This window comes from Leptodactylus fuscus, chromosome 7 (genome assembly GCF_031893055.1).
Source record: "Leptodactylus fuscus isolate aLepFus1 chromosome 7, aLepFus1.hap2, whole genome shotgun sequence".
In the NCBI taxonomy this organism is placed as follows: Eukaryota; Metazoa; Chordata; class Amphibia; order Anura; family Leptodactylidae; genus Leptodactylus; species Leptodactylus fuscus.
In genome coordinates, this window is record NC_134271.1 from 94,325,168 (window position 1) to 94,349,566 (window position 24,399).

Genomic DNA, 24,399 nt, shown 5'->3' on the forward strand with positions numbered 1-24,399 from the left:
CAGGCTGGTGGTGGTGGTGTCATGGTGTGGGGAATATTTTCTTGGCACTCTTTGGGCCCCTTGGTACCAATTGAGCATCGTTGCAACGCCAAAGCCTACCTGAGTATTGTTGCTGACCATGTCCATCCCTTTATGACCACAATGTACCCAACATCTGATGGCTACTTTCAGCAGGATAATGCAATGCCATGTCATAAAGCTGGAATCATCTCAGACTGGTTTCTTGAACATGACAATGAGTTCACTGTACTCCAATGGCCTCCACAGTCACCAGATCTCAATCCAATAGAGCATCTTTGGGATGTGGTGGAACGGGAGATTCGCATCATGGATGTGCAGCCGACAAATCTGCGGCAACTGTGTGATGCCATCATGTCAATATGGACCAAAATCTCTGAGGAATGCTTCCAGCACCTTGTTGAATCTATGCCACGAAGAATTGAGGCAGTTCTGAAGGCAAAAGGGGGTCCTAATAAAGTGGCCAGTGAGTGTAGTTTCCCAATACAGTATTTGAAAATGGATTTTCTAAATCAGACAACCTGTTTTTCATCAAGGTTTGCATTTACTAACTTGGTTCATACATGCCACTATCCACAGACACATGATATATACTCCTGCCAAAGAGCTGACAGCTTTATGATGAACGTACACCACCATTGTGCTTGTCTAAATAACTGTCAAGTATATAATGTGTTACAAAGTTGTCAACAGCAGCTGCAGAGCCAGTGCTGACTGTAGGGCATCTCCCGAGACAATGGCAACTGTTCACAGTCACATCATTCACCCATACCTTGTGGTCACACAAACACGCCAGGCAGCGCCACAGCTGGGTATGACAATGACAGACACTTAACACTTACAAAATGCCTTTCTGCTGCTGTACCGCAACACATGCTTCTATTTTTAACAAGACCTACATTTAAAGAGGCAGAACCTATTATTTGCCTTAATAAAATCCATCAGCGTACTGCTAATGGATAAAGGAAAATGTTTGTTTTGGTACCGTGTTAGCCAGTGGTTATAAAATATAAAAAACAAAAAAAACTTTGCAAGTCTTCAGTAGGTGATACCTTTTTTAATGGCTAACTAATGGCTAAGTTAGCCATTAAAAAAGGTATCACCTACTGAAGACTTGCAAAGTTTTTTTTGTTTTTTATATAATGGATAATACTAATAGATGAATTCTGTCCTCCCCCAAACTTTGCATCTCCAACTGGAATTATTTGTCATTAATACATTTTGCAATTGACTATAGTAACAGATTTTGCCTCTTTTCTGTGAAATCCTACACTTCTTTATTCTTCCCCTTGCGCCTGTATTCAGAGCTGTTTCTCACTGTGTAAGGCCTCGTTCACATCTGTGTTGGTATTCCGTCGGGGGGAGTCCGCATGCAACTGCAAGCGGTGTGCCAGTGAAAGCACACGGACCCCATAGACTATAATGGGGTCCATATGGTTGCCGCCAGCTCTCCGCAGGGATCATGCGGACAGGAAAGTAGTTCACAGTCTACTTTCCTGTCCGCATGATTCGTGCGGGCAGCGCATGCCAAGCACATGGACCCCATTATAGTCTATGAGGTCTGTGTGCTTTTACTACACAGCGCTTGCAATTGCGTTTGGTATTCCGTTTGGGAGGGTCCGCATGCGGACTCCCCGGGCAGAATACCAACGCAGATGTGAACAAAGGGTAAAGTGTATGAGCTTGTGTGAAATGCAATGTTAATGAGGATGGGGAAGGGTCACATCAAACAGGCAATATAAAATGTAGAAATGTTCTTTAGGTACTGTATGAAAGAGGACAGTCTCATCTTTCATGTGACACTAAGATTGCAGTTCTACCAGAGATATCATCAGTAGAGATGAGCGAGCACTGTTCAGATCGGCCGATCCGAACAGCACGCTCGCATGGAAATGAATGGCACGCGGGGGATTAAGCGGCCGGCCGCCGTCAAAGCGGAAGTACCAGGTGCATCCATTCATTTCTATGGAGCGTGCTGTTCGGATCGGCTGATCCGAACAGTACTCGCTCATCTCTAATCATCAGTTGAAGATACAGTCAGGACTGGGAGCAGATGAAGAATGAATTATGAAGAAACTTTGTAAATAATCGTAAACCAATCCTCTGCTTCACAATGAAAATGTTCTTAATAAATGCTTAATGCATAATTAATATAGCACAAGTGTCCTCCTTTTAGATCTACCTAATATGGCTTCTCTGAGTGCCAGTCTGCAAATGGTTACTAGATTCTCAGACTTATCTGCTATGCACATTGGGGAATTTATTGCATCTCTGTTGGAGACCTTGCCGCAGAAACCGCCAGAAATCAGTGGAGAAATCAGAGGACTTTTCTCTTTGCCGGTTTCAGTATAAAAACGGCAGACACCCAGCTTACCCCATTATAGTCTATGGGGCAGCGGGTAACTTCTGTTTTAGAGGTTCGGCTCTCCGTTGTTTGGATTCACCATCGGACCGAAACGATGGTGACCCATGCGCAGATGTGAACCTAGCCTTACTAGCATTACTTGGTCAATAATTTGCACTTGTGATTGCGACCCCAAATCAGGAGTGTAGACTACACAGAGGTAAGATAATAGAAAAATGTGCACCTGTTCTGTGTTTTTGACCTGTTCCTGGTTTTAGCTCACATTTACAGATGTAAATCACGCACATAAGATTTCTCAGATTTCTTAAGAGGCACACACCTCTTACTACATTCTGTAAATGTTAAGAGAGGAAACTGGCACCAACTCATAGCTGGTATAGATTTCAGTTGTTACTTATTACAATGGGTTCTGCTAGCTTTTTTTTTCCACTAGTGGAAAAAAAACTAGCGGCATCCATTGAAGACAATGGGAGGCTTTTTTTTCAGCCCTGAAAATTCAGCACCAAATAATGCGGCATTTTCCTCCATGTGAATGGACCCTAATAGTGGATATTGGTGCAGATTTATGAACACTGGCATTACTCTCCTACATGGTGTACATTTTTCCCATCAATTACACCAGATTTCTGGTGCAAATGATGGTGAATCTGGCAGGAAATTGGCGACGGCAGTGCAGATCTTAAAAAGTCACAAAACGTGACATTTATATGCTTTGTATGTGTACAACATATAGTAAATCTGGGCCATTGTCTTCAAAGGGAACCTGCCACGATCATCTCAGTTCCTTGTGCTGTAAATAGTACTGTATTTCTTATGTGAAAGGTTCCCTTTAGAGATGAGCGAGTACTGTTCGGATCAGCCGATCCGAACAGCACACTCCATAGAAATGAATGGATGCACCTGGTACTTCCGCTTTGACGGCGGCCGGCCACTTAACCCCCCGCGTGCCGGCTACGTCCATTCATTTCTATCCGAGTGTGCTGTTCGGATTGGCTGATCCGAACAGTACTCGCTCATCTCTAGTTCCCTTTAAGGGTCACCTCTTTCTAGATAAGGATCTGAAAATGACTCAGTGGTAAAGATGATTAAAATGACTTAGACAGGACCAAAAAATCATATAACTGAAAGAAATGACAAAGAAACAGACAATCCATTACTCAAAAGATTTTCAGAGTAAGTATAATTGTACAAAAAAAAAAAAAAAAAAAAGCATTTGATACATGTTTAAGACACAAAGATGGACAATTTGAAAAACACTGAAGTCAAATAAAACCCATGAACTGACACTTTCACTTCCTACAATCACTTTTCAAGCCGCCTTCATAAGGGGTAAACTAAGTTGCAGAAAATCTCCGACTGCAAGTCTGTTCCAATAATCTGTATGGGGCTTGTAGAAATCCAGATGTTTTTTGTTAAGACCACCCCATTCACATGAATGGAGTTTATTTTCCATCACAGACTTTCTGTAGCATCATCTGTTGCTTGTGAAGGCACCCTTAAAGGGACACTAAACCTAATGTTGTCAACTTGTAGCAACGTCATAAGAAAAGCCACTCATTTTGGGTTTTCATCAGTGGAGATATGTCCCATAAAGAGGGGCAGGAGTTTATAGTTAGAACACTACGGTCAGAATGGCTGATAATAGATTGTATTTGCCTCAACAGCAAATAATTAAAGATATGACAGCTTTTGGGATGAGTGTCCCTTTAAGTGACCATTCATATCTTTGCACATTTTGGTACACTTTTCATAAGCAGTATTTCTAAAAGCATCACTCACAGACTCAGAAGCCTCGTTCCTCACACCCCACTCATGTCCCTAAACTAGCAACGTATGGATGATCAGTACAGTATATATTTTGTAACAAACTGTGGCCATCTGCCTGTACAACTCATGTGTAATGGATTGTCTGCACAATACATGTAAAATATATTATCCCTTTAATTGCATATAAATGCTTAAGGGCCAAAATAGGTCACTTTTATATAGGATCTATAAGACCCATAGATATATACATATATACTACAAGCTATTTATCTGCAAACTACAGTATACTCTAAAACCTTGAAGGGCTATGGTGTACATATAATGATAAAGAGGATGCTAGTGGAATATAGAACTATACAGACTGACAACTACTTCTTAGAGTTAATTCACACGTGGCAGGTTTGTTGCTGAAATTTGTGTGACTGTCCCAAACATTTCTGTAACAAATCTGCCACGTGTAAATCTACCCCAAAAGTGAAACTTCACCTTTAATTACCTTCCTATAGCTACTACAATGCAGCATATCTGTAATATATTACATTCTTTACTGTTTACCAGTTTATACTTGGAAACCATCAACAAGCTGATGTTGACGCCTCTTTTATGCTTATTAGGTGCCTGTAGTGAGCTCTCCGAGTGCAGAATGAGCTTCTGCTATGGATCAGATTCATTTTTGTTACAGATTTTCCTGTACACATGGATGCACTTCTCACTTGTACTAAATCCACAGCAAAATCTGCACTTAAAAAACACATTTTTTCTACAATGTTTGGCCTCAGCTCTACGGCCCATTGCTATGTTCCTGGTTATAAGATTAACTGGATGTGCCAGTATTAATCAGCAATGAGTATTCACACAAGTCATAAATGGAATAAAATATAAGATATGTCATCAGCAGCATTTACCCTGCTTGTTGATGGTCTCCAGTGAATATCACATTGCTTTACACTCCACAGAATAAAGTTAACTTAGAAAACTGATAAAGTGCAGTGAAGACATATTACAGACTCGTTGTTTTCCATTTAATATATATATTCCAGATTCATTAAAAGGTGAAGCATCACATTAAACTCAATCCTGCATATACTGTGCGTTATTTCCTAGCAGATTCACTATTTATTAGTTAAAATAAATATCCTATGGCCAAAAATATTAATTCTTGCTAGCCTACTAGTCTTTTATGTCATTGCATATATTGGTAATAGTCTGTTCCTTGTATAGTGTATATGAGTCAATAAATACATTGTCTGATACTTCATAGACCTATCACATGACTGGTTAACCCTGGCAAGATGCTCACCACCAGATATATAACCAGAACGTGGATCAATGTATACAGAAATGGATGTATTATTGACATTGTAATAGGAGGACCCACGCTTTTGGCAGCTGGATAGTAGGAGAGGTAGCAAATACCTAAAATTACCATGAAAAGTACTTTTTTTGTTTTCATTCATTTTTACAGTTTTAAGAGGTATAAACTATAGCAGTTTCCCTTCTGGAAAAACATATTGGCACAATGATAATGAGGTCTGGCACAGATTTGCACATTTGTAGTCCCGAGGATCCTCAGAAGCTGGGTGGAAGCTTCTCTCACTATCAATAGACAACTATTGATCTATTGTGATATCAGTGATGTGGATATGCCTGGATAACACCATTATACAACAACCTGAGTGGTCACTCATTTTCTTTATAGCAGAATTTTAAGAAGAAGACACCTAGATTGCACCATTACAATTCCTATGGCTCTGAATAGGCAAACCTTTTGGCACTTAAAAAAATATTTATATGTGATCAGAAGAAACTCCGGGTGGACATACTATATGTGCAATCTGTTTTAGGGTCTACTGCGACTTATTCTGTCCATGGTTCCATCTATGGATAGACAGAACCATAAGGGAGTTGCTGTATGACAAGCACTCCATTGTAGATTTATCCATTGTATAGGTAGGGGGCTATACTGGCCCCTATAATTTAGTATTTCATTTACTAATCTAGTGCTGTCGTTTTTCATACAAAAATACACTTCACCTGCTGTCATCATACTCATATGAAATATAAACTTTTTTTTTGCAGACACATCCTTCTTAATGCCATGTAATTGGAGGCAATGGAGTATCTATGGCCACCATTTTGTAGAAGACCATTCTTTGGCATTTGTGAAAACTAAATGTTTGTCGTATGTGCGGATTTCTCTGTACATAGAAAATAGTACCTTTTTTGTCCCAATATAATACCAACAGCAGATATTACAGAAAATATTAAGCTGTACACAAGTGAAGTCCCATTGGCTTTCATTTTAGTATCAAAATATAAAAAAAGTTTAAAAAAAGTAGAAAGATACAATCTTCCTACAGGATATTGGAGATCGCAGACATCCAGGCCTGGGATATTATACTACAGCTTACACTACAAACTCAGGAACTTCATCATGAGTAAGGTCCAAAGAGAAGTATTTGCTGGCTTTCTTGGGTGTAAGGGGCTCCTGCATGTTGATGCACTGCTGGGCCAGACATCCATTGCAATAAAGGCCTCTGTTGTCTGCGTCATGGCCACAGCCAAATGTGTAGCTCTGGGCAGTGTCCTGGCATAGGCTGGCAATCTGAAGAAAGTCTTTCTGGTACAAACGGATGTCATCCAGACTTAAGCTGTGCCGATCTGTCGAGGTTTTTGGTTTCCTACAACCGGTCTAGAAAACAACGGAATGTTTTAATAAAGGATTTTTAGGAAAAGGTATTATAAAAATAGGAAATTACATTACTGCTGTGTGGGTGGGTGTAGGATTTTTATGATATAATTGGTATATCTTAATAATGTCTTTACTAAGACAGACCCCTTTATTGTTGAAACTTCGAAGGGAAATTAACAAAGCAAAATGTGGCTAGTGGTCAGAGAATAGTATTTAAAGGTAACAGTAATGATCCATTACAAGGGATTTCCAAGATTTGGGATAAGCCCATTATTATTTTATTAGTGGCTTCAATTCAACTAATAACCAGTAATATAGTATACAGGTCAAAGACCCTCTTATTTCAAAATGTCTAGTTGTTTCAGGCTTGCTAGTCACCATTCGTACAAAATATGGAAAGCATGGTTGTATAGAATGAGGTCAGAGAGCATCATAACTTACCTGTGGCAATGAGTCTATGCTCTGACCACGGAGCTTCACCACAGTTTCTGAAGAGCTTGAGGTTGATGAATTCACTTCTTTTACTATTAATCCTACAAAGAAGGAGAACAGCTTGGATTAGTACTATATATAAATTGGAATAAATATAAAAACTTAAGGGGTGTTGCCTGAACATGCAGTATGAGTATGATGGGTAGTGTGCTAGGACCCCCATGATTCCTGAGATGTAGAAATACCATTCACAAATGAAATCAGCTTTTCTACCAAAAATAGTGAAAAACCTTCGCTGCCCGATTTCAAGTCAGCATACCATTTTAGGCTAAGGCCCCACATAGCAAGCCACAGCAAAAAAAACCCAAAAACAAACAAACAAAAAAAACACTGCAGAAAAGAGCATGGTGGAAACACATTGTGGTTTTTTTTTTTTTTTTCCCGCAGTGTTCCACAGAAAGTCCGCAGAGTTTTCCTCTCTGGGCTTTCTGCCCCTGTTATACCTATATGGAGGAATAATTGACATGCTGCAGATTTCACAATAGTAAAAATAAATGTATTTCTAATATTGCAATCACTTACATATATTTTGATTACATTCACTCAGTTTGTTTTTTTATTCCAAAAACTCCTTGGTGTGTTATTTTTGTCAATTAGTGTACTTTGTAGAATTTAATGATCATTTAAACCACAACACAAATGATTAGAAAAACATGGCTGCTTTCTTCAAAAATCGGTGCCACGCCAGTCAACAGGTTGTATGGGTTATTGCAGTTCATTCCCAGTCACTTGAGCTGTAATACCAGACACAACCATAGACAGTTGAGGTGTTGCTGTCCACTACAGGACAATTGAAACCAAAATGAAAAAAATTGTTCGTAATTCACTACAACTTCAGGCAGAGAGGTAAATATTACAGCCTGGCTATTATCATGAACGTGACTTGACGGATTGTCAGACAATCATGGATACTTTACTCACTTTTAAAGGAGTTATCCAGCTTCCAAAAATTATCTGCAAATACATCCACGGCAGTGCTAAATACTCACATAATACAGGTAGTCCTCGGGTTCCGACGGTCTCGGGTTACGACGTTTCGTCGTTACGACAGCTCCCTTGTAACAGAAAACTGCCAGCACTCCCAGCTAGCAAGGACTAGCCTGCGGAAAATCAATGCTGGCAGCTTGCTGTTACAAGTGAGCTTGTAAAATAAAACCCTGAAACAGAATGTGAAACTTACCGTACGGTGCAGGGTGGGCGGGCGGGCATTCAGGCCTCCTCTTCCTCCGATGTTCCGTCCTCCTCCGGCGCTCGCAAGCTGATAATGGCCAGGGCACATGCGCAGTATCATGATGCTTCTATTACGGCTACTGCGCATGCGCCCAGGCCATTATCAGCTTGCGAGCGCCGGAGGAGGACGGAACATCGGAGGAAGAGGAGGCCTGAATGCCCGCCCGCCCACCCTGCACCGTACGGTAAGTTTTAAAGGGGGGGAGGTTGATCCGTTCCTACGCGGCGTCGGTATGGTAGGTTCCGACTTACGTCGAAATTCGGTTTACGACGCCGCGCAGGAACGGATCAACGTCGTAAGTCGAGGACTACCTGTACCCTTATGCAACTTTTTTTTTTTTTTACTTTATTTTACTTGAGACTCCTTGTATCACTGTTATTTACATGCAGTGAATCTGTGAACAAACTACATTTCCCATGATGCATTTCCCTGCTCTCCAAATGAAATCACAGGTAATAAATAGAGATGAGCGAGTACTATTCGAAACGGCCGTTTCAAATAGCACACACCCATAGGAATGAATGGAAACGGCCGGCACGCAGACTTTACCAGCGGCCGGCCGCTTAACCCCCTGGTTGCTGGCTGCATCCATTCATTCCTATGGGTGTGTGCTATTCGAAACGGCCGTTTCGAATAGTACTCACTCATCTCTAATAATAAATCACTCCCGCATCTGAGGTCACATGATGCTGTGAGGTTTCATTTGCAAGTTCACTACTCCCTTCCCTGTGAGCAGCAAACACAAAGAGTAATAAGAGCAGGCAGATGCATCATGGGAAATGTAGTTTCTTCATAGAGTCACTGCAAGTAAATAACAGTGGACAAGGAGTCTTGATAAAAATTAAGCCAAGAAAAGGGTGCACAAGGACACAGTAAGTATTTAGCACTGCTGTGGATGTATTTGCAGATACGTTTTGGAAGCTGGATAACCCCATTACGGGTAAAGGAAGTTCAGACAGTAAAGTTACCCAGACATATATCAATTTCCAAAATCTTGGAAAGCTTGGTCTATTCTCAATTAATTTTTTCTTTAACACTCTTCTTGACCCCTTATAATCCGGCTTCTGCATTCTACTGAAACTGTCCTTACAAAAGCTAAATCTAATGGTGATTATTATCTTCTCATTCTTCTGGCTCTCTCAGTAGCATTTACCACCATAGACCACCCATTTCTCCTTGGTATGCTCCACTCTGTCAGCCTCTTGGTTCTCCTCCCATCTCTCAGTATATCATTTGTAGGCTCTGTCACTTCCCCTTGCTGTTGAGGTTCCCCAGGGCTCTGTCCTATGTCACCTTCTACTCTCACTCTACACAGCCGCTATTAGACAAATCATCACCCAACTATATATCGTCCTTTAGTGACATCTCCCCTGCATTACTATAGATGATCAGCGACCAATCTCTCTGCTGTCTCTAATATCTTGTCTTCCCTCTATCTGAAACCTAATCTTTCAAAGACAAAACTTCTGCAATTTCTATCATCAACTAACTGAAAAGACGATGTCAAATGACAGAAACACCATAAAATTACAAATTTTATTTGACATTGAAAAACATAACATGAAAAGAGTGAAATTCATAATACAATAGGAAAAGAGAGGGGAACCAAAATGCTTCCTAACAACAACATGTGGAGTAATCGGTATCAATAACAGGCCATGTATAAGGGATTAAAGAGGTGCAACAAATCAGTAAATACATGTGTGTGGCTACAATGGCTCAACCTACATTCTAGGATAATATATGCAATAAGAAGTCAGCCAAACAATATGTTAAAGGAATAAATAGGCACCAAATATACCCTGTTGAAAATGAAAGTGTATATATGATATATATATGATGGTACCTACAACATGGAGACGCGCCCCGACGCGTGTTTCGCCATTACAGCTTCGTCAGGGGGACGAAGTTATTTTTGTTATTAGGAAGCATTTTGGTTCCCCTCTCTTTTCCTATTGTATTATGAATTTCACTCTTTTCATGTTATGTTTTTAAATTTCAAATAAAATTTGTAATTTTATGGTGATTCTGTCGTTTGACATCGGCTTTTCATATTTATAGTTAATCTACCACCCAGTGTGCCTTGTGTTTGTACATGTTTGCAACATCAACTAACTAAGCTATCCTGGAAATTCCCATTTCGGTGTTTGGTTTTGCCATAACACCAAGGGAGCATACCCTCTGCCTTGGGGTTATGTTTGACACATACCTCCCCTTTACCCACCCATATCCACTCACTCATATGCTCATGTCACCTACACCTAAAATAACATCTCCCTTTTCTTATCATGGAAACATCAAAAGCTCTTACGAAAATGGCTCGTCCACTGTATAAGCCATCCCACCACTTCACTGATTGTAAACTCATAGATTGGAATTTAATATTATTATTAATAATAATAATAATAATAATAAACTTCTTTGAAACTCTCACCAGAATATCCATTAGTTTGCTGCGAGACCAACATGTCTTCTGTGATGTAAATGCACAGATCAGGACTAATATCCAAAGGCAAATCCATGTCCTTAGGGTCATCTACCAGCATCTCGATCTCTGCAAGAATAATCAAGATGGATTGTCAATGTAAAGCTCCAGTACATATTAAAGGTGACCCCCACCCCTTAAATGATTACAAAGAAAACCTTACAGTCTACAGGATAAATTGAACAAAATGTTCTCTAGTGGCTCACTTATTGGACAGATTGTAGCTTAAGGTGTGCCACACCAGCAACCCTGCCCTTCCCCCATCTAATAACATTTTTAGTTGTGTGCTCCAGTAGCTCAGTGTCATCCTAGGGATATTGTGTGGGTCCAAATCATCCACACCAATGTCTGCAAATTGCTAGGGTATCAGGACCCAATCACAAACCAATGAAAATTTGTGATATGTCTCTTTGACGTTTTATCCCAGCGTTTTAGGAGTTAAAAAAAGGGGAAAAAAACATAAAGGAAACCAGTGTAATAGAAGGGTTTAAGGTTAATGTTGTGTTATGTTGGGGCCCATGTTAGCTGTGTTTTTGACTTTTTTTGGAGAACAATAGCTATCAGTGAGCTTGATGTGAAGGAGACAGCAGGTCTATCACTGTACATTACCGTCATCTTGCGAGTCGTCCTCCAGCCTGTCCTTGCCAGCGCTCTCTGCCCCGGAGGTGTGGGAACTGCTATGAGAGGTCATGGAGCTGCAGGTTTTCAGTTTGCGGTGCAGTGATGTGCCAGAAAAGCTGTCCTCTGCTCCTATGTCCCTGTGCTTCGTATCTGCCTCTATCCCTGAGGTGTGTGAGCTGCTGTGACTGGTCGTGGAGTTTCGGGACAATCTCTTGTGTTTAACGCTTCCTGCACTGCTTCCGCTCGCCCTTGATCTCTTTTCCAGCTGATCCATGTCTTGATCCAATGTATCACTGATGTAAGACTCCCTGTATTGTTTTTTTTCTGCAAAATCACATTTGATCACATTAAAGCAAATCATCATTTTTACAGAATTTTCCATTTACATAGAGATTTCTTGTAGTTGGTGTTCTATTTGAACAGCGGGTCAGTGGACCTTATAGCGCTTACTAAACAGCTCAGTAAACTACTGAATGTGGCATCATAAGAAAGTAGGTTGTGGTCATGGCAGTCATAGCAGACAGCTTCAGCACTAAGTTACTAATAAGATTCCCATATTTAACGAGATCTTGTCTTGTCTTTAGAGACAATGGCTCTCACAGTTAAGGGGTTGTCTGTGTTGAGAAAACCCCTTTAACCCCATTCCCAAGATACAAAATAAAATCACCAGTAAATATACAATCTAGACTATATGCCATGTGGTTATGCCACATTCAACTCTCCCTGGGTATATTTCTTTGCATGGACACAAAGTCCTGCATGTCCGAATTTGTGTCTGTGCAAAAAAAAAAAAAATTTCACTGCGGACAGGCTGCATACGGACACCGGTGGTTTGCTTTAAAATCCCATTGAAATGAATGGGTTGTTAAACTGACCACCGGCCCCAAGCAGTTTTTCTCGGGATTTAGGCAGAATCACGGTGGACAGGTCAAGGCGCAAGTGTGAACACCGCATTACAGATAAAGAATTAGGTAGAGTCTATGACAGCTGTAATGGCAGCCATGACAGTTGTCACCCAGTTTCCCTGAAAAAAATATAGTTCTAAGAGAAGGATTCATTTCTAACAACAACTGTAGGACTTTCCTGATGGGTAGTCAGATCTTATTATCCATAAATCAGTGGAATTATGGGTCTCTGATCATCTTCCTATTCCATCGGCTGCTTAGTGTACCCTGCACCACTGAAGTCACACAAAGCCAGAACAGGTTGCTGATCTGTCTCACCTTCATTTTCTTCCAGTTTCCGGACCTGCCTCAGGACAGGCTGGAGATTCATATATAATCGATGACTATTGCTGAGCAGCTGAAGGAGGTGTCGAGAACGCATCGAGCAGCCGGTGTAGTAGATTAATTTCCTGGCTGAGGGTAAGCCGTCTGGTAAAATCTCAAATTTCTTGCCCTGTAAAGTATGTGGAATAGATAAAATGTGTCACCTAACCATTAGATAGGATTGTTAATATCTTATATTGACAGAGCTGTTAACCCTTCAACCAATCTGAAATACGTTATCTGGTCATAAAGTCTCTGTGTGAGAATGAGAAAGTGTTAGATTTTTTTTTACTTTGTTGGAGATTCTGTAGTGCTGATGTTTTAGTCTTTTATTAGCTGGATAGATAGATAGATAGATAGATAGATAGATAGATAGATAGATAGATAGATAGATAGATAGATAGATAGATAGACCACACCCCAGATTCTAATAAGTAAAGCTCTGTTCACATCTACATCTGATGATCCAGTGCATATCCTGTTATTTTTACACGAAAAATATAATTGCCTGAAAAACTATGTTTCACTACTATTGCTCAAAACACTATGTATCAAAATGAAGGACATCTCAGTAGAACCCGAGAAACTCTTTTAGGCTGGTCTTACATGACCGTATTGAATGTACGGTCCGCAAGTTGCTGATCAGCAACATAGACTCCGCTGATGTCCGTGTCCTGCCGCACACGCCCATAGAGTTCTATGGGCGAGTCCGTGCAGTGCTGCAATTCATGGCCATTACGGACATGTTCTATAAATTGCGGACCACGGTTGCGGCCCAGCCACATTGAATATAATGTGTCCGCAAATGGTCCTCAATTGAAAACCCTCAATTGCGGACCATTTGCAGACTTACATTACGGCCGTGTATGACCAGCCTTAGTTAGTGAGGAAAGTCAGGCACTGCAGACAGAAGCCACAACCATAACATTGATGTGAACAGAGTCGAATTTGAAGGTGTAAATCCTCATTAACTTCTCATGAGCAGTAATCCTGGTATCTTGTTGTGTTATCATATAATGGCTTCATTGTTAGGGGAGTATAGACTTCATGAGAACATGTATAATGGATGATCTGGAGACTCATTGTGTTACCCATCCAGCTGCCTTTTCTGCTTACTTACCACAAACACTAACTTTCCTACATTTGTCCAGGGAAAATCATAAAGAAGTTGTTTCTCATCCCCTGAACTCTGGAAGACAAAGAAAAGTGAAACAGCTATATTACTATGACACTATACATCATTATACATTATAGCAGCCCTGTCCTAAGGTAATAACATGAATGAACACTACCTGCTACAAGATTAGTATTCTCTTCTCCTTAAATACTCTGTACTGCTGCAAACATTCCCAAAATCCGTTTCCCACAATGATCAAAACTAAACTCATAAGAGAAGAACTGGGGACACACCAATACATGTATTTTTTTTTTTTTATTTTTTTTAACATAAAAGGAGTTTCATCAATACTGACCTGGAAAATCTGGATTCCTCTTAGTGTAAGTCCAAGAATCAGTGAGGCTTCTACCTCTCTTTTATCCTAAAAATGTAAAGACGTAAATGAAGAATCGCTTACAGACAAGCCCAGAAGTTTTGTCATGGGGACACTAGAGCAGAGGCATAACAAGCACATTTTCCCATTTGTTAGCTATACTACATTATTTTTTGTCTCTAAAGTTTTGAACTACTAAGTGTCATGTAAAAGAATATTTGATTCTGGACCAAAATATTATGTACTTTATGTCAAATGTTGTTTTCTGCCTGAAAAACCTGGGTAAAGTTGCAGCCACTAGATGTCTCCCTTCTAAGTAAAGTTCAATTAATAGATACCATCAGGCTTTTCTGGCCCCAAATCATGTTTTCATATTGATAAGCTATATACAGGATAGGTCATCAGTATGCGATTAACTGTACTAGCAAACTACGGGTGCCAGAAGCAGCTAGTGGATGGGGAGCATGTGCGGCACTTCTCCTATACAAGTAACAGGAGTGGCAGAGCAGCCCCATCCACTGAGTAGTGGTTCATCTGGGGAATCGTACAGGAGCAATGCTCCCCTGTGGATTGATCATCAGTAGAAAAAAATACATTCAGTCACCAGGGTGAAGGATATTAAACTAGCAATATAGTTAGATAGGTCAGGCTGTCTAACGCCTTTTTCGCTCTGAAAATCTGAGCCTCCATTGCCAATATATTCATTTATTTCATAATATGCAATTGAGGAACCTTGAGCAGCCACTGAGTGGGATTCCTACTCCAAACAGCTACACTCTAAACTACTCCAATATGCCCTCCATTCTTTGAGTTACAAGGCCAGTGAACTATGCTGATCTCTGCAAAAGGAGACACAAATTTTTATAAGGAAAAGGTGTTACAATCGATAAGCCTGATCTATCTAACTGTACTGCTGGATTAATATGCTTCACCTAGGTAACAGACTTCCTAAAAGATGGGAACTATAGCAGTGGAGGGGGAAGGTCTGTTCTCACTTCATACAGGTAAGGAATGGAGAGAAGCTGGCTTGTAACAGCTTCTACACCTCTATACACAGCAGTCACTGAGAGAATGCTTCAGCTTCTACAATGTAAGGAGGGTTTACTATGTAATTCTATGTACCTGTGACTGACTGCTTCTGTTATTGCTGATGGAATTTTAGTCACAGACAGTAAGCAGCTTTCCTTGTTGTGCTCAGATTTCTCTTTTTCTGTGTCAGGGATCTGTGTAGCTGCAGCATGCCCTGTATGTGCAGTCCCTGGATCTTCTACAGTATATTATGTTCTCTTGGACTTTTCTCAGCCATTTGTTTGCTATTTGTCAGTTACTCCTGATAGTATTACTTGTACAGATTGTAGTAACAGGAATGGATGGGGGAATGGGGGACAGATTGCTCCTTACTGTACATGCCCCCAGCCCCTGGGAGAGAAGTAAAATGTGTTACAGCCATAATGAGGCTACTATCAGCAGCACAACTGTTAGGACACCAAGTATGACGGTTTATACAGCTACAGAACAGGCTGCCCAGCACATATTTCACCTTCTCATACATACTCAGGTACCACTTAACATTTCTTATTTACTTAAATACAGTTTAAGTAGAAGTTGAGAAAAGTTATATTTGGTCAGATCTAAATTTCATATTCAGCAGGTTGTTTTTTATCAGCAATCTGGTTTTGCTATTCTTTAGAGACTATAGCGCTGTGACAGTATGAACCTCCACACTCCTCCTTAGCCTCTGCAGGCGTATACAGGCATACACTTGGTCTCACTTACCTTGTACAACCTGTAATAATGGACAGCAACATCCTCCAGCCTTGCTGCCTCTTTAATATACATAAGATGTGCTTCCGACACAGTCAGTGCAAATTGGTCACGGTGGATATTCGGAATGTGCTTTAAAATGTAATCTTTTCCCCTCTTTTTTATTACCTGTAAACACATATAACCAGACATTGAATGAAAGACAGACTCAGACAAGAGAAAACTAATTGTAAGCCATTTTAAAGCCAATATTTATATATTATGTTATGGAATTCTTAGTCAAATGGCAGAGAATGGAGGGGTGCCCTTTCAGGATCCTTCTAAGGAGGCTAAAGTGGAGAGCAACAACGAAGTGCATCTCTCACTTCAGATTCATAGATTACATGGGCAACCCACAGATTCAGCCAGAGAGGTGTTATGCTTCATATCCCCTGTAGGGGCACTGTAGGCAAACACAACACACTGATTAATGGGGCTCAAAGCAGTTGGATATTCTGTGATCAGCTTATTATTATCAAACAGAAACTTTTGTATGATAATGCATGATACCTTAAGGCACACACTGTGCAAAGTACAAAGCATTTGCCATCTTTTTTTCCAGTTAAGGATTCAATAGGGCAAAGAAATATTAATCACTAAAATGGACAGTCAAAAATTAGAAACGGCAAGAAAAAAAATAATTCTGTCTTACCCAAGGGGGGAAGTAGGCTTCTGGTTCAAAGTACTTTCCATAGTGCTTGTTCCTTTTGAAGTTACCCAGGTCCGCTTGTAGGGCAAAGGCAGCCAGCAGAAAGTAAGCTTCCTCCCTCGTAGTGCTCTGGGAGAGCAAGATTTGTTTCCTTAGGTGCCAGTAGTAATAATATCGCGCTGTTCTGTCACTAGAAAACAACACAATAACCAAATTCTATAATGCAATCTACATTATCCATCATCCATGACCCTACTGAGCTTCTATCTTATAAGCCAGGGAAAAATTATCCATGGCACAGAAAACCCTACAGTGTGAGCTGCAAACAGCACCTCATATCTCAGCTTCCAGAACACCTTTGAATGTGGCTGAAGGGAGTGGGGTCAGTTTTTGGTGCCTTTAATACATTACGTTTCTACATTTTGTTGCTTAATTTTGGAATGGTTCCTTTTTTTCATACAAATGTATTTCATATATCTGATAGAATCCAGATGACTGCCAGAGCTGGCACTTAAATAATAAAGCAGGCAATGGTGACTAAGCCCTACCTAAGACTCATCTGGATGTAAGTCATCATTCTAGAAGAGCACAGCAGCCCTCTTATACTATCAGTTTAAATTACATAGTTAGTTGTATTGCATTGTTAAAGAACTATCCAATCCCCACCTTCTGTCATTTAGAATCTCACTGTTACCCATAGAGGACAGTAGGATAAAATTTAGTAGAGGAAGTTACTTCTTTTCTAAAATAGAAATATACTCTAAATAGAGGGCATTTATCGTCCCTCACCCCTCTTGTTGGCTTACACCAAGTGCCTGGCTCAGCATACATCACCTATTAGGGACCTCTCAATTAGTAAGGAAGTTTTCCCAGGGTTAGGAGCCATTATCTATTAACTAGAGGCACGCCATGCATTTTACAAACAGCCATTTATTTCAATGATGCTGTATGATGCTGCAGGAAAATGAAGCGTTTCGGATCCCAGACAGATTACAGCGGATCCTACAGTATCTCCACAGCAGGACGCCCTGTTTATCATTGGGAGACCCTTTTAAGAATTTTAGTGTTCTGCATCATGGACTTTATTCTTAGTGGCATTAAAAGCCTTTTACCTTATCAATCTACCATTCTCCACATAGTATTGCACTCGGAAATGGATGATCATAGGAGGGCCAAACTGGTCAATACCCTGAAAATAGAACGATAAAAATCATCAGTGCTGTATACCTGTGTACATTTTGAATGCTTCAGATAGTGTCTGTCACTGCTATGGGACCACTGTGGCTTTCATTGTCATTTCCACACTGTGGCTGTCACCACTATGGGGGCACTATGGTTTCCAATGTCTTGGAGAGACTGTAACTGTCACTGCAGTAGCAGCACTGTGGTTCTCACAAATATGGGTGTACTGCAGCTATCACTGCTACGGTTGCTCTGATGGTGTCATTATCATGGAGCACTGTGGGTGTCACAGCTATGGGGCCTCTATGGATGTCATCTCTTTGGGGCATTGTGGCAGTCTCTGCTTTGGTTGCATTGTGTATGCATAGCCATGGGGCGGTGTGGGTGTCACTGTTATGTCCACACTATGGCTGTTGCTGCTATGGGGTCACTGTGGTTGCCAGTGCCTTGAGGACACTTTAGCTGTCATATTTATGTGGCACTGTGGGTGTTACTATATGGGACTGTGGATTCTGGCATTGTAGGTTGTGGGTCACTGTGGTAGTGAGGGTAATAACAGACCGTAAAACTTCAGAAAACACGCCATGGAACCCATTTTGGGGAATACTGGTTTACGGTGTTACAATGTATTCGAGCAATTAAATCTGGGGCCATACTTTACAGTCTGATATTACATGCAGTAAGCCTCAGCTGGGTGACAGGACCCATCTCTCACAGTTGTGTAACAAGACAGCAACGTCCGCATGTCGAGAAGCAGACAGCTGATCTCATACTTGTGATTCATTCCCACAGGCAGTGACAGTTGGCGCAGAGCTAGACCTCCGCTCTGAGAAGCAATGGGACATATGAAACGCGATACCTGCGCTGCTGAACATTATACGGTCTCCAGATTAATAACATACAAGTGTTTCAAATGTATGCGGCATGTAAATCACACAGCTTCTCACAGAGCAATTATATCCAGCTTGTGGGATCAAGAGCATTTCAGAGATATTTAAAGTGGACCTGTCATGTCCCAAGCATGCGCTTTAATAATAAAAACTAAAACTCTGACGGTCTATGGTCATATTCATAAGCTAGTGACCATCATATGTGAGGTCAGGAATGCCTGGTGAATGGATAGGCTGATAATTAGTTAATAGTAATGGGTGAATAACTATTACAGGTCATGTGTTCATCCTGCCACTAGAGGGAGCACTAGTGCAATCTGATTCGCTGGGTGCATGGTAAAAGCGAGACCTCCCTATGTATATATATTATATGCTGCTATTTACTCTTCTTTTCTGAATTAGTAATACGCAAACAATTGCTTACAGCTCTGAAGTCTGCATTGCTTGCTGAAACATTGTAGAGTCAGGGTTGTTGGCCACAAAAGGATGTGAAGTTCAGTGTCCCAAAATTACATCCCGAGTCTTGAAGACGCAAGTATTAATAATATACAGAGGTGTAACTTAAAGCTTGGGTACTAATGCAAACATCTGTTATATCCTCCATACCTATTACAGTATATGCCATTTATAACACTGGTGTCTTCTTGTGAGCAACATTTAGCCCCCCCCCCCCTTAACCCCTGCACCCCCATACAAATAGAAAATCTAGTGCATTAATTCACAGTCGCCACCAGAAGGCTTATGTACACACAAAGTTATCTGACTTTAGAATGAAACACATCTCAGCAGCATTATGCCAACGGCAACATTCCTCAGGATTCCCAGCCAAGAAAAGCGTTGAACAAACACACACGGTCACCTGACTTACTTTGCTGGCCTCCTTCTTCCACTCCTTGGGACAGTATTTATAAAGCTTCTGGGAAAGTTCCATGTATACATGTTCATTGTCTGTGCAGAGAGTGAATGGAAGAAGGAAAAATCTGTAGCGTCAAATCATTTCTTCTAATAAAAAATTAAATACATGTAATAAAAAAAATAATACATTTAAATAAAAAACATAAACAAGTAAATTACTGACGTATATATAATGAAATAATAAGATTTCATCAAATACTAAACACATAATAAACGTTTGCAAAACTAATACAATATAAAATAACACACTTCCACACTCTGCAGAAAATCTGTGTTTCTTGTTGCAGAGTCTTTTGAGCCAAAGCTAGGAGTGAATTTAGCAGAAGAGAGGTATAAATTATTCCTTTATATTTCCCATTCCTTTTGTAGCCACTCGTGGCTTTGGCTCAAAAAAAATGCAGCAAAATTTGCAACAAAAACTTTTCTGCAACGTGCAGCATAATCCAGTGATTGATGATCCAGAAATCCAGGTTTTGTTTCTAACACCAATGATCCCCAAACTCATGGAGCCCGTACAGCTCATGGACACAAATCTATCTTTTCTCCAATAGAACTTGTTTTTTGTTATCTGCCTTTCCAGGCAAAGGCTCACGTGAAGCATTGGTAAATAATGTGCACATATTTCATTCACAATCCTACAGGAACTGAGCTAACTATTCACATAGGTTGATCCGACCTGCCAAGTATGTTGCAATATGATGTTGTATAAGAACATACCCCTGTCCTGCAAATTTAGGCTTCATGCAAATGATTGTGGGCTTTGTCATTTTGGAATGGCTAGCACACTGACCAATTCTTTTCAGGCCCCATACACACAACCATATATTATTATGGATGGCGGGGGTGTGGTTGTGGAAGCAAAACACAGGACAGGCCCAATTCCTGTCCATTTTGTGGTCCAGGCTCATTAATATAAACATATGGGTCCGTGAGTCTGTTGACGGTGCATGTCTGATGATGTCACCTTGCACCCAGAAGTGAAGAATGCTGGCTTCAGGTGGGGGCTTCCTTCACTTCTGAGTATGACATCATCAGACATTGCCAGTACAGTTAGAGTATTGTGTGCTGAGGCCGAGGAGAGAGGTATTAGTCAACTAGCTGGGGCGGAGCTGAGTAGCAGTTAGCAGCAGCAGATAGTGAAGCCCATTGATGGAAAGCAATGCCCCTAAAGCCCTTTAAAGACGATTTTTACGAGAATGGAACAACGTTCCTCAGTAAGAAATACTTTGATTAGTTTATATCTCAATTTTGTGCTGTCAGGCTCCCTTTAAGCAGATATTACAGACTTGTTAAAGTGACACTGGTCCATAGCAAACATCAGGTTTCGAGGCTGCATTTGAGAATACCCCCCAAGACTTGCGCCTACATTGTGCCAGATCAGTGTAAAGCTTAAATTTATTGCATTTCCAACTTGTGCTAGCTTCCTGCATTGTATCTCATTGCTTACCTCATATTACAATGTTATAATGCTTTCGCACTATTATAAATTACCAGCTTAAGGTTTGCTCATCCTTTAAATCTTCTGAATGAAACATTTGCAAATATACGTAAACCCTCCCAGCATACTTCTTTCATACTGCCTAGCTCTGTCATCTGACTCAAACCCCCTGTGCCTCTTTAAAGGCGGCCTTGTTTATTTAGTCGCCCTGTTCCCTTAAGTTTTTGAAGCGCATTTAAAAGAAATCAGAGCTCTTGATGTTCGCTCTTGTTCAGGAATGTGAAGGCTGAGGAATGCAAGTCCTGCAGGAGAAGAGGCATCTATCAGGGCCTGTCTCAGCTGTCCCCATTCATCACACTAAACTCCACGTGTTAAGCTGTTACTTTAAATCAACACTCCACCATTCAGACGCAAAAGTGGAGAAAAGTGAAAGCAGAGAACGGCATCAGAGCATGGATATTTCAGTATGGCGCAGATTCCTAAATAATGTAGCTAACAATCAGCAATCTACATTGAGAAATATTCCTTTAGATTGTCATGTCTTTAATACTGTAAAATCAATTAAAAGCTGATATCTGTATGCCACACTATGGGCTCCTCCATGTATATGAGGCTGGCTGCAGACCTTAGGTATGGTTGGTGCCCTGTACAGTATCATATAGCCCCTTCTTGAATTACTTTATTGTTTTTTTGTTTTTAAATGTAGGTTGTGAGCCCCACATAGAGCTCACAGTGTACATTTTTCCCTATCATTATGTCTTTGGAATATGGGATGGAAATCCATGCAAACACAGGGAGAACATACAAACTCCTTGCAGGTGGTTTTTTTTGTCCTTGGAGGGATTTGAACACCAGGACTCCAACGCTGCAAGGCTGAGCCACCATGTGGCCCCCTTGAATTACTTTATTGTGTAGAAATATTACAACCATATAGTGCCCAAATAGTACGGTCTAATCAATAAAAATAGTATAGTTGCATCTGGGTGCCCATCAAAAATACTCTTTATCAAATTGTACACCCTGTAGGGCTGGCCATCACAGAGAAGAGTCTATCACTTCTAAACATCGCAGACTATTGCCCTATGTTATTTCCTGGAGTTCAATGGCCCCTTTCCATTAGCAGCCATCCCAGCCATGTGACCGCTGGAGCCTGAGACTTCAGTTGCAAGACTGAAGAGGATGCCACAGACAGCAGGACTGAGCGGGGATGCTCAGGAGAGGTAAGGCAAGGTGAGTATTAAGGGGTTGTTATTTTTATCACTTCTCTTGGGCCTCTACTAATTATACTCTGGGGACTGACGAGAGCACATAATACTGTGTGTGGGCCACTGTAGAGCATATAATACTGTGTGTGGGCTCACTGTGGAGCATATAATACTGTGGGGGGGGGTCACTTTTGGCATATAATACAGTGTGGGGGCCCACTGTGGAGCATGTAATTTAGTGTGGGGGCCCACTGTTGAGCATGTAATTTAGTGTGGGGGCCCACTGTTGAGCATGTAATACAGTGTGGGGGCCTGCTGCGGACCACATAATACAGTGTATGAGCCCGCTGCAGACCCACTACTGTCCCAGTATTGTTTACATCCCGGGTGCTTTGCTGCTCACTCTTTCTATTCTTGATAACTGCAGTTGTGGGTACTAAAGCTGTACCCTTTCAAGTATCTGAGATATCGCTGCAGCACCCGTAACTGCCACATCAAAAATTTGCTCTAGTGAGGGGGTAGGGGCCCCGGACAAAAGTTTGTACCAGGGCCTACAAGACTTTAGTTATGCCACTGCTGGGGTTGATACTTCACCCTTTTAAAAGCTAATTAACACCTTTAGGATGTATTCCAGTATAGACATATAAAGGATCTCCATTTGCTTCTCATTACCAGCAGTCACTGAGCCACCATGTTGGGGTATTGCATATGTGCGTTCAGTTACTTGATCTCCGAGGACTGGCAAATAAGCTAGAATTAATTTCTATGTAACTGCTATGAAATTTTACACTCCCTATGACCCCATAGATATACCCTGTAATACAGTCCCTCAGAAACTACTTGTCCATACATCATTAACCACCCACTCTCTCACCATTAGCTGCTTTTTGTAACCAGGCAGCTGAAAGGTGAGAAGTAAAGATCTCAATTCTCTCAAGTATATGAACTTGTCAATCTGGCATTACTAGAGAGCCGGTGCTGAGATACTGTGCAGTGATAAGAAGGGGCCTGTATAAGTGAGACATGTTCAGACTGGAAGCATTGACCTGTATGATGGGAAGGAGAGGAAATTCAGTTCTAATTAAATTGAGGGGTCAATATGTCCCCCCCCCCATTCTTTAGAGGAGTACAAATATACACACATATATCTCAAATTGACAGATTATTAGAGATTCTGAACATTTCTAACAAACACAAATGTGTATTAGAAAATTATTGTTTATTTTATAACAATCATATTTAAAATAAAATAAAATAGAAAATTACTGTTTGGGTTTCTGAAGGTTCTAAATGAAAAATTGTGCAGTGGACAGGGGAGCAGCTATAGGGGATATAATGCCAGCAAGTGGCTACAAGGTCCTGGATTCTGAAGGGGCCCCAGAGGTCCTTCTGCCACATACAATATAGCAAATGACACAGGACAGGTAGGGGCGCCATTAAATATTTTGAATTGGGGCCCAGAAGCTTGAAATTACGCCTTGGTCCCAGATTAAAGGATTATTAGTGTATAACTATACTAATATGAATCACTAGACCGAACATTCTGGAATCGACCAGTAAAATGTCACTTACTTTGGATAACACTGAGCCCAAAGAGATGACAGTCTTTCAACCGGAGGAGATCGCAGACCTGATCCAGTAACTCTTGACAAAGTGCTTTAACCTGGAATAAACAATGTAGTATTATCATGGGCACCCTTAAAGCACCATGTTGACCATAGTCACCATTATTACAGCAGTGGGGATACTTACATTAATGATGATATTCAAAGTGTCATCATTCGGTAGGAAGACACACACACTTCGCCGATCCTGCATGACTCTGTTATTCTGGAAGCCGAGCTTGCTCATTTTGTTTTACCCTCTCTTTAGGGGGGTCACTGTGCAG

General features: G+C 40.8%; 1 protein-coding gene across 1 annotated transcript; it reads right to left on the reverse strand.

The window, feature by feature from the left end:
* Positions 1–3,608: 3,608 nt before the first annotated feature.
* FRMD6 (FERM domain containing 6) lies at positions 3,609–24,399 on the reverse strand. The gene is made up of 13 exons (XM_075282532.1): positions 24,264–24,399; positions 24,084–24,174; positions 19,822–19,901; positions 17,994–18,070; positions 16,885–17,071; positions 16,206–16,361; positions 14,412–14,477; positions 14,060–14,128; positions 12,895–13,069; positions 11,660–11,995; positions 11,000–11,119; positions 7,284–7,375; positions 3,609–6,842 (listed from the first exon to the last, which is right to left on the reverse strand). Exons 1-13 carry the CDS (start codon positions 24,360–24,362, stop codon positions 6,558–6,560), a joined length of 1,833 nt encoding a protein of 610 aa, XP_075138633.1. The 5' UTR covers positions 24,363–24,399; the 3' UTR covers positions 3,609–6,557.

What these genes read in the sequence shown, in the direction of transcription:
- FRMD6 (XM_075282532.1), bottom strand. Translation starts at nt 24,362, where the DNA reads ATGAGCAAGCTCGGCTTCCAGAATAACAGAGTCATGCAGGATCGGCGA. An exon ending in GGAAGAAGGAGGCCAGCAAA is followed by an intron (nt 18,071 to 19,821) that starts GTAAGTCAGGTG and finishes TTCTATTTTCAG; the next exon opens with GGTATTGACCAGTTTGGCCC. An exon ending in ATTATTACAGGTTGTACAAG is followed by an intron (nt 14,478 to 16,205) that starts GTAAGTGAGACC and finishes TTACATTTTTAG; the next exon opens with GATAAAAGAGAGGTAGAAGC.